The sequence below is a fragment of the Oryza brachyantha genome, chromosome 1 (genome assembly GCF_000231095.2).
Source record: "Oryza brachyantha chromosome 1, ObraRS2, whole genome shotgun sequence".
NCBI classification, from domain to species: Eukaryota; Viridiplantae; Streptophyta; class Magnoliopsida; order Poales; family Poaceae; genus Oryza; species Oryza brachyantha.
The window spans coordinates 31834425-31846237 of NC_023163.2; the positions used below are offsets into that span (position 1 = coordinate 31834425).

The 11813-nt window shown below is 39.4% G+C and overlaps 1 protein-coding gene and 1 pseudogene across 1 annotated transcript; one reads left to right on the top strand and one right to left on the bottom strand.

Annotated features, from left to right (window-relative positions):
* The first annotated feature begins 3060 nt into the window (after window positions 1–3060).
* Window positions 3061–7237, top strand: LOC102720380 (cullin-like protein 3). The gene is given in 9 exon segments (XM_040529292.1): window positions 3061–3167; window positions 3956–4143; window positions 4145–4304; window positions 5063–5248; window positions 5365–5412; window positions 5487–5672; window positions 5760–5846; window positions 6637–6723; window positions 6809–7237. Coding segments are annotated over 8 exon segments (1002 nt in total). The 5' UTR covers window positions 3061–3167; window positions 3956–3982; the 3' UTR covers window positions 6896–7237.
* Window positions 7238–9432: 2195 nt separating this feature from the next.
* LOC102699467 lies at window positions 9433–11507 on the bottom strand (annotated as a pseudogene).
* Window positions 11508–11813: the final 306 nt, after the last annotated feature.

Below are 11813 nucleotides of genomic sequence, written 5' to 3' on the forward strand. Positions count from 1 at the left end.
CGAAGAACTCCCTCGATCTGCCAAATTAAGCCCACAAACGCAGCACACTAATGCACACTGCTCTCGTTAACACACATATATATAAAGCATTTTTTTATTCTTAAGGAGGTATCATGAGATATTACTATTTTCTATGTAAAGTTAGGTACTAGGATGAAAAAAATGTTTTATATATATACTGCATCCACCAATATAATACTTATTGTTTTGGATAAAGTTAAAATTAAACTTTAGAACATTAATTATAAACATTTTTCAATATTTATTTTACAAATATGGAAAATATATTAATAGACTAATTTTGAAAGATGTTTCAATTAATATATATTTGTTGATGTATCTATATATATATACATTGTACTAGCAAATAGTGATCAAAGTTGCTTTTTGAAGACCGTATCCTCGTTATGGCGCAAACCCTTTTAATTTTTGAAACATCTCGATTTTACACCGTTGCCCTTATGATTTTTACAATATAATGGTTAATGTGGCAACCACGACAACATTGCATAGCAGCAATTAAACCCTACCAAAACTGTGGGTCGACGTAAATGGCTAAGCAAATGCATATGCACGCATCCATATATCCTTGAGTCTATGCATGAGGTGATTGACGATATATTTATAAGTAAAAAATAATTTACAAATAAAATTTTTAATCTAAAAGTAAAGTATGGAAAATAAATTATAATAAAAAAACCTAAAAATTAACTCTAAACTTAAAATCAAAATTTTAAATTTTGGTCTAAGAAATGACAGTGTACTGGATTACTGTATAGCACGTTCTTGATCTGACGACAGGGGTACTGCGACTGCATGCAATGGCAATGCATGGCGCCGCGACAGAGACAGAGACAGAGACAGAGAGAGACGACCGACGCAGATCGAGCCGGCGGCTAGCCGCCGACGGCATGCGTTTCGCCGGCCGGCGGCCGCCCTGTGAAATTTCTGAAACTTTTTCTCTGCATCCCTGCGTACGTATGCCGGAGGCGAGGCCCTCTGAATGTCTGAAACTTTTGCTGCGTCTCGCCTGCATATGCCGGGTAGGCGAGGCCCTCTGAATCTCTGAAACTTTTGCTGCGTCTCGCCTGCGTATGCCGGAGGGGGAGGGACCGCGCCTACGTACATCTGCAACGACGACAGATCGTCAGAGCCAGAGTAAATGTAGGAGCGATTTAAACATTGACCAGGTGAATTGAAATGATCTGTGGCAAACTGAACACCTCACTTTTGCACCCGAGCTAGCTTGAATGATCCATTTAATCGGCAGCGACAGATCGCCAGAGAAAAGTTAATAATTGCCACAAACTTTTTTCCTGCATTTCTTCACCTCAAGAGAGTCAGTATCCAGTCAAGGTTTTCTCCTTTGTGCAGAGAAATAAGAGAGTTTCAGAGATGAAAACTATCCCCTTCGAGCTATATTGTTTCTAAGATTCAAATTTTGTCTGAAAAATACAACTTCTTCTTCACCCATCTTCGATCTCAATCATCTGCTTTCTCATACTGACCCATCACATCTATTCAACTCAATCTTATTACTTCAAAAAATGTACAAGCAAATCTATTGTGACGGAATGAGTGAGGTCTGCACTGAAGAGAGAATTAATGGGTGCCCGTGAGTGACAGAGCCCTGCAAATGAATTAAGGTTGATGATTTGATGGCCTTAAATTTGTCAACTGTTGCAGTGCTGAACATAGGAGAGCCGAGCAGCAGAACAACACGTTTTCGCCACCCTGATCACTCACCAGCTGCAATCAGAGCAGACTGCGAGCTCGTAGTAGTAGTATAATGGTTGTTACAGCTGCAGAACAGGGTTCAGAGAAAAATGCTTTGGCGAAATTAACGTGAGATTTCCAATGCAATACACTGTACAGGTACGAGTAGGTACGGCCTGCAATGCATGCCATCCCTGCAGGTCAAGATCCTGCCTTTTCTGCGGCAGCATGTAACAAAAACATGCTTACGCATGTGCTTAAAAAAACTTCTTTCAAACGCATGAATTTTATAGGATTTTCACGGAAAGCGGTTCAATTCCTCTGATTTTGTCGTGAAATTGGTCTAACCCGAATAGGCACTAAAATTTTATACGCGTTTTATTCTGAGAGCATGTATAATGTATTCGGAGTTTCAGATATGTCCTTTTTTCAGCACTAGATATTCACTGCGAGAACTCGGTGGGCTCCATCGTCTCGCAGTTGCAACCGCTTATAAGCCAAAATTTGAATTTTAGAACTTAATTTTGAACTTGATTTTGTGTTTTTTCATTAAGGTTTTTTTACACATTTCGTTTTTGAGTCGCTATGGACACATATAAAAAAATAATTATTTTTTATTTATAAAAACGCATTTTCACTTATTTCTCCAAAAAGTGAAGCGATGGGAGCCTGTAACTGTAAACGCGCCACATCCCTGGCAAATTCAGATTGCCCACAATTTGGGCCGAAAATACCCTCAAAAGATATTTTTGGCAATATGGGCCTGCGGCCCCTCAGTAGATATATGGGCCTAAAGAAGTTTGGGTCCATAAGCTTTTTTTAGCTATGGGCTTCATTTCACAGATTCCTCGGTCGCTTTTCCACTCCCGTTACAACATCTGGTATTTTCGATACAGAAACCGATAAACTTTATCCAGTTTTTTCGAGATTAATTCATTATCTACTCGTGGTCCTAGATAACCAACCATCTTAAAAGGAAAATTTTTTTAACACATTTCCGTTTTTATATAGGAATATGTTTTAACTTTAACTACATTGGTGACAGCTTTATTTTTTGTAAAGATAAAATATCTCGGGCAAGAGCTCAATCAATTCAATATAGTTCTTTTTTGACGCAGTTCCTCTGACATAAAGTCATAAAAACATGGTGACTGGTACATGGACCCCATCATCTATGACTCATATATTTATCACCGACTCTTTTTAACATTTACGTTAGATGATTAGTTCCAGTCCTTATATTGTTTCTAAATTTTTAAATAAGATGGATGATTCTTGTGGCAAGTATGGAGTAGGTATATATATCCCTCGGGACCAGGGCGCAAGGCAACCGAAGGGAAGAGAGAGAAACCCCTCAAAACCCTCTCCTCTCCTCCCGCCGGCGAGCGACACGAGACCCCCTCGGCGGCGGCGGCGATCAGGACCGGATCCTCACCGGCGTCTCTCTCCTGGTTAGTAAGCCACTCCCCCTTTTTCTCTCGCGCTCTTGGTTGGTTGGTTGGATTGGTAGATAGATGGTTCCGCGCTCTTCCCCCAATCTGTGTGGTGTGGAGTGTGGTTGATTCGCGTGGTGCTCCGAGGAGCTACCGGGGCACTATCCGATGGCATTCTCCGGCGAGGTGAATGAGCGCCTATGCGAGGTTTTCTATAGGAGGTAGTCATCCGCGATGTTCCTTCTTCCGTGCTCTCCCCGTCGGGGCGATTGCGGCCATCGTTTTCGCCCCATTAGCCTCACCGATCCCTTCCCGGCGAGGTGTTCGAGTAGGCCTCCCCATGCGTACTACGGAGCCCGTGCTGAGTCGGTGGATTTGGATTGGTTACATTTGTTGGTGGTGGTGTTTTTTTTTCTTTTTTGTCTGAGTTTCTGTTGTGTGTGATCTGTACGAAATATTTTTGTCTCCCTAGTCATCAAGTTTGTTGAGTAGTATGGTGCTTGGTGATGTTGATCAATCCGAATTTATTTGGGATTCAGATTAATCCCCGAGCCCTACGTTAGGTTTTCCCCTGTCTGCTATATCGATCGAGTAATATGTACCTATCTGTATATGACATCCTTTATAGCTCTCCTGTTCATTGCATTAAGAAACACATGAGATAAATTTGATGCCATCATGCAACACGCTTGAACTTTGAACAAGGAACTTCTCTGGGTGATATTACCAATATGTACAAAGAATAATTAACGATTTGTTAGTTACATAGAAATCAATTCCTCTTATTGATAATTCCATTGCTTCAGTTCATTTGCAGGAACAAAGCAGTGAAAATGAACTACCACATCAGGTTTGAGGATGGCTGGAAGATCCTGGAACAGGGGATTGTGAAATGCTCAAAGATTTTGGAGGATTGCCCTTGTGCAAGGCCCACTGTGGCCGAGTACATGAGTTACTATGAGTATGCTTCTATCGTTGCACTATGCATTATGCATGCTCTCAATTATCCATGAGGTATTCAAAACTTGCCTCTCATCATACATTTGTCTACCTTTTTCTAGCTGTTCTTACCGAATGGCTGTGCAGAAAGACCAGTATTGTCAAGAGATGTACAATGGTTACAAAATAACACTTGAAGATTGTGTCCGTGCAATGGTACTATAGTACTACTGTTATTAGTTTTTTATATCCACAATGTCATATTTTTATATGTAGGCATGTAAGTTTACTGTGTTGCATTTAAAGAGACAATGGTGATTGAAATCCTTAATTTGAATTTTATGAAATGTGGACTTCACTTACCTCCATAGATAATCTGTGAATGAACTAGTACTGAAGATTTTATGGACTGATCTTCATATCTCAGTGTATGTTAATATTTGGAGTGGTCAATCTACCTAGTTCATACTACTGTGCAATCTGAAATCATGCCATCCAGATTCTAGATATAATAACATAAATGAACAATATCTTTTGTGATATACCCTTTCATCTGGCCATCTGGGGACTCTTGTTATAAATGGAAACACGAAACTTCTTTAATGTACCATATGAACTGCCAGCAACCTGTTTATGGTTTGTAATGTTGGATGCATCTGTTGTTACAGCTCATGGTCTCAACACTCACGTATAAAGTCTGATTAACATATTGTTTGATGTACTATTATTAGACATAGGAAAATGTTAGGTTTTGTATGTCATGCCTTACATACACATATGGTTGTATTGGTACCCATGGAAAATTAGCAGTCCTGCTGTTGTTGTGAAACATGGATGTTTTCTATTAATTTTGATATCCTTATTATCATTTCATGCATATATTTGCATCTTGTGTAGCAAGCTCCTTTAGTTACAGAAGAGAGTTTGATCCTTCGATCCCTTGGTTCACTTATTTTATATTTTTATGTATTTAGGTTTTACCCCGTCTGATGCACAAGCGAAATGAATGCTTTTTGAGAGAGCTTGTCAAAATGTGGTCAAACTATTGTGTCATGGTTAAATATACAACTGGTTTCTTTGCCTATTTGGACCGCTGCTTTGTTGTCCAGAGGAGACTACCTTCGCTTGAAGACACTGCTGCTACTTCTTTCTTTTCTCCAGTGAGTGTTACACAATTTAAATATTTTTTAGTTCATATTCCATGCACATTTGTGATAATTATCTGCTTGCCTGTTTGTTTACACACAATTGATCATACCCTTTACCCTTCTGCTAGGTCTTTTCCTACTTCAATAATGAAATATCAGATGTTCTACTGACCCTGGTAATTCTTACATGGTTACAGTTTGTTACATTTTAACTGCATTTCTTGTCAACATAACAATTAATTCATCCCAGATTCGCCAAGAGCGTGATGGATGCAATGTTGATATGGACCTTTTGATGGGTATTATGCGTGGCATTTGTCGTTCTGAAGTCAAAACCATACTGAAAAGTGCTGTTGTTCAAGATACGTACTTTTACTATTCCAGGAAAAGTATGGAATGGATTGTGCAATACCCTTTACAAGATTACCTTGCTAAGGTCAATTACTTAAATAGTACTATATAGTAAGGCAGTGGTACTTCTTTTTGTAGTTTCTGAATATTGTTTATATTTGTTATCTTGTAGGTCCAGGAAACTATGGAGAAGGAAACCAAGAGACTGATTCATTATCTGTGTATTTCTGAGGAAGAGAGTTCAGACCTATGTTTGAAGGTACCCTTTAAGCTAGGATCGTTACTTCAGTGGAATTTTATCAAAGTTCATATGCACCCACCATATTTATTGTGGTTCTCAAAAGAAAAATAGAATCATGCATTGACAGTATGTTAACTTGAACATGTTAACCTACCAACAGAAAAGCTGTGTTACAAAAGTTACATGTATTTCTCCTGCACTGTGCATATGAGTAAATGATCCTTTTTTCCACAAATATGGTGCAGTTGCTAGTGGACAGATGGATGAATTAACTTGGGTGCATATAAAGCTCAAGTTCTTTTTCTGCATGTCATAGTACTGCAGCCACTAGTAGACTAGCAATCCTGATCCATCTCATGTACAAGCTTATGATTGCTTGAACTTAGATCACTGCTCTGCATCAACTGTCATTATTTTTTAACCCAAAAAAACTGTAATTATTTTAAAAAAATCTTTCATTGTCTTTAACCTCACCTATCAAATTCAGTTACTTTGGCCTTTGGTCATTTGGTGAATCATGCCAAAGAAAAAAAGGAGAAAAACTGAGATACAATTGTTTCTAAACCCATCTTTTCGCTTATGCTTATGCTTATAAGCCAGAATTTGAATTTTGAAACATAAATTTGGAGTTGATTTTGGGGTTCTTTTCATCTTGGTTTATTTTCCAGCCTTTGCTTTTAAATCGCTAAGAATACGCACATAAAAGTTTTATCTAGAAATTATCTTTTAACCATTAATAAGCCATTTCGCTTATATGCTTATCAAAGCAAAAAGATAAGCTGTTATACTTTGATTGCTCTTGTAACAGGCTGTTAGTGCTTCATTGATGCAAACTTATGAAAGCTATACGAAAGAGAAACGTATCTGTGGTCAAGATTTGCTTCAAACATACAAGGTAAACTAAGCTGCATTCCCAGTATCATTTGATAGCTCATTTTCTTTTAATGTACTGCAACCAACACTTCATTTACTCGTAGCAGACTGTAGAGGAGGAGCTTCTGGCCAGATGCAGTCGCTTGACAATCGACAATAGCCGCGGCAACAATTCTTTGCGTCACATGAAGTAGTAACATAGCATTAGCTAACATCCTACCTACAAACCGTTATTACATATAGGAGAGTTTTAGAACATGTTCTACATGAACTAGAACTTTTGGTACAGATAGTTTTGGCGATGTATAGAGCTTGTTGACCTATGATGGATCTCATTGGCAAGATTCTGGCACGCTATACTAAATCCACAAGGTTTTTTTTTTCTTCGGGGACACAAGATGTACATCTTAGAGGCGCTCGTAATGTACAGAATGTTAGATCCATTTATATCTGCAGCATTACGTATCCAGTTTACTGCCATCTACTCGCATATATTAGCTTGAGTCCATTCGCCTGTCCACATGAAAAGTTTGTGGTATTCGTTATTTGTGTGCCTTGCGAGCTTCTGATGCTGTTCATGGTAATGGCTGGTTATCCAGTTCCTGTGGCTTGATTCTACTCTGTTTTGCTTGCCTCTTGCCTGTCTTGACGACGGTTGGTTGATGTCGATACTGCCCGAGGTGGCGAGGCCTGTGGTTCATGTCGTTCATTTTGGCAAACTGATTGCAAGTGATTTTTTTTCTTCTATTTTAGAGAGTTTTATATTAGTACAAGAATGCACCTTGCTCTTTAAATAAATCTACTTTTAGGCCCATCCGTCCCAAAATAAATCTACATTTAGGTTTGAGGTTTGTAGCAAGAAAATGGTTCATTTTGGTACGTGTTGACTGGTGAGCACACATCTTAAAAAGAGCAATATTATTTGTTGTGGATTTCAAGATGGACTGATTTTGACTAGCATCCTTATATTTTTTTCATTTATGTTTATGCTTATAAGCTAATTTAAATTTTTGAATTTAAATTTGCAGTGATTTTAGATTTTTTTATTGTAGATTATTTTTCAGTCTTAATTTTCATATTGCTAAGAATACATATATAAAAGTTTTATTTATAAAATATTTTTATTTATAAATATGCTGTTTTGCTTATTCGTGGAATACTGGAAAATATGGACACATGATTCTCGCAGCATCTCAGTGCAACAGTTATAAATGTTTCTCAGGTGAAATGGGGCCCGATAGCCGCCAAACTTCATAAAATGGACACATACCTTGGGCTCCGTTACTGTTCTATGATTCGGTCTTGCACTATTCAAGGTATTTAACTGATAAGCTCGACTCGATCAATCATCCTCCGCGTAGGGTGGTCTCGTCTTCTTTTTGTCTAAACCTTTCAAGCATGGTGGTCAAATACTTTTGCTCTTCCGCTGTCTATGGGTTTAAACAACGAGAGCAGTTTAAAGAAACTTTAGGCTTTACCTATGCGTTTGACGCGGTCCACGCGGAAACAAATAGGGTATTTAGAGCAATGTGGTTGAAAGACGAAATGCAAATGTTCTGCAAATTATGATGAGTTACCTGTCCCTCTATGCACCAACTATTTTTACTCACGGGATATAAATCATACACTCTAGAATCTTAATCTAACGACTCGTATCATCTTCTATCGAGAGATAGAGGGTTTCTATAAAGATAAATATATACTTTCTAATTAGAGACTTTCTATATATTAAAAACTTCATATAAATTAGAAATTATCTTACCAATTATAAACTTTCATGATTTAGAAATTATCTTTCCAATTATAAATTAGACAGAAACTTTCTACATATATTAGAGGCTTCATACAAAGATAAGAGTGTTGCTATACGTACCGACTTCTGTACGACTAAAAGCATGTAACCATCGATCATACTGCAGTCGTTGATCAATTTAGTTGTACGTAAATCGTACAACTTGGTCATACGTACGCATAACAATTTCTTAAAGACATAAACTTTCTAATTATAAATTTCTATAAATATGTAATATATAACTTTACAATCAAAATTCAACCACAACATCGGCATAACTAGTGCAATAGCATAAGCCGATGTGAAACGCAGTTAAAACGCTGGCCATGATGCTATGATGACTAACTTCTTAAAGATGACTAGCACATCGCTCGTGCATTGCAACGGAATTTTATTGAAAAATATCATTAGCATGTTAATAAGTAGAGTTAATAAAAATGGTTTAATATATAGGTCTTAATTATTTTTTTTAAAAAAATAGGAGGGAGTTGGTGGTGAGGTAGGTGACAGATTCACCACCACCCACCACTACTACTCATCTTTATAATATAATAGTATAGATATCACGTTAATGCCTGTATGGTACGTAATACGTTACGTCAACGGCACATAATCTTACATAGGTACGAGACCTGTCATATAAACAAACAGGTTTTGAGAAAAAATAACGGTGGGTTACTTATCAATTTTCATGGAACAACTTAAGTATTACACCAGATATACAACAATAGTTTTTTATACATTCAAATTTGAAAAGATTTAACTTAGAACGGAACCAAAGTAGCTTATGATATGAAACTGAAACAGTAGAGTACTTGAATAGAAAAGTTGCTCCCACGGACAAAAGTGGTTGTACTTGTACAAACATAATAAGTGTAGTGTGAATATCACTGATTTTTTAGGGTTATGAATTATTTATTTATTTGCTCCCTGATGGAGTTAAATCTTGGCGAATTCAAGCGTCTTCTTGCCCTCGAGCCGGCTGGTGACGTAGTGGCGGCTGTACTCGCCGTGGTTGTACCTCCGGTACCTGCACGGCTCGCCGCCGGCGACGAACTCCGGCAGCGGGCCGAGCTCAACGTCGTAGGACGGCGCGTAGAACGTGACGACGGACAGGCGGTCGTGCTCGGCGCTGGCCACCGCCCGGTGCTCGACCCTCTTGTACCTGCCGTTGGTGAGCACCTCGAGCGTGTCGCCGATGCTGACGACGAGGGCGCCGGGGACGGGCTGGACGGGCACCCAGGCGCCGCCCCGGAGCACCTGCAGGCCGGCGAACGCCGCGTCCTGCTGGAGCACGGTGACCGCGCTGCCGTCGGACTGCGGGCTCAGCCCCAGCACCAGCTCCGGCCGCGGGCACGGCGGGTAGAAATTCATCCGCACCGCCTGCACTGTCTCGCCGCCGAACATGCCGTTGAACCTCCCCGGCGCCAGCCCCAGCGTCTCGGCGATGTGGTCCAGCAGCCGGAGGCATAGCGCCCTGATCTTCCCGGAGTACTTCTCCAGAGTCTCACTAGTGCACACGCACCCACCACGTACGCATGGACAAACAGTTTGATGAAGAGAAGTGTGTGTACGTACATATACGTGTCAACTAAATAGTTATTGAAAAAATAAAAAAAATGACAAGGAAATTATGATATATCATTCTACAAATATGCAAGTTCAATTTTAGCTTGTATAGGTTGTAACAAATTTAATTATGAATATGCATATAATAGTTTTGATTTACTTTGTTGTTTTTTTATTATTTATAGAAGTTGAATTTGAATTATGAGCCCAACTCTTTAGTTTTTATTTATATAAGTTTTTTGGAATGAATTTAATTAAACTTACGTATTTACGAAATGATATATTATATATTAATATATCATGTAAAATTATTTTAGTTTTTTGATAACTTTAGAATGACATAATTAAATAACGGGAGCACAGACGCAAATAGACTTTGTAGCAATTATATATTTTCTCTGTTTTATATTATAAGTTACTTTGATTTTTTATTAAGTTAAACATATTCAAATTTTCTGATTAGTTCCATTATATTGAAAATTAAACATATTTTTATAATGTATTTATTCTAAGTTAAAATGTTGCCTATTGTTACAAACATTTCATCAAACTCGAACAGGCCGGTTTGAGTTAATACAAATATAAAGAAACGTTAGAGATCGAGTAGTAGTCTAGTAGATCGTTTATTACCTAAGGCTGGCCGGAGTTTTCGGCCAGAGCCAGGGCCGGCGGATGGTGGCAGGCTCGATGGCGAGGGCAAGCATGTTGCACCAGTCGAGCTTCTGCTCCTCGGAGAAGACGAAGGCGTGGCCGTAGCCCTGGATCCCTCCCGGCGCCATGGGGTACTTCTCCTTCTCCTCCAGCGGCAGCATGAAGAACTCCCTCGCCACCTTCTGCATCTCCTCCATCGTCTACTCCTCCACGCCATGGTTCACAACCTGCCTATCATCAATTCTTAATCATCATTGTGTAGTACAAAAATTTAAACGTATATCTAAAAGACAAGAGATTTGTTCAATCCGCTCTAATAAAAAAATATCTCGAGGTATTGGTAACTATGTAATACTAAATTTGTTTCCTACCATTCAATCTAGCTAAGCAGGATAGACATTGATAGATCTAACGATTAGAAACGATTTAATACCGTGAGATACTGATACCTCAAGATGTTTTTTATTAAACTATAGCGAATCTCTCACAAAACACAAATGGGAGAAGTATATATATAGTTAGACCTGAAACAACCCCCAGTGCTCGCAGGCGAGCCTCAGCTTGTCGAGCTCCTTCTCGCTGCCGCGCTGCAGCTCGCCGACGTCGATCACCGGGATGCGATCCTGCGCGGCGGCGGCGCCGCCGCCGGGCCTCTCTTCCTCGTCTCTGATGTACCGCTCCGGCAAGGTGGCGAAGCACACTCGCTTCTGCAGCTCCTAGACGTCGTCGACCTGGCCGATCTTGACGATCTCGCTCGCCTTCTCCGAGCAGATGGCCGCAGCACCAGAATCCATGGCTAGCTAGCTCTTACACAGCTCAGATGGACGAGCTGAAGAGGAGTGCCTTGGCAAGTGATGCTTTGTGCTGCCATGCATGTGGCTGTGGCTATATATATACAGTGGCAGGGAGATTCTTCACACCCAATCCGTTTTTATTTAGGTGATGTTTGGATGAGAAAATTTTTGGGAGAAGTGTCATATTAAATATTTGATCGGATGTCGGAAAGGGTTTTCGGACACAAATGAAAAAACGAACTGTATAATTAGTTTTTTGAGCCTAATTAATTCATCATTAGCACACGTGGGGTACTGTAGCACTTA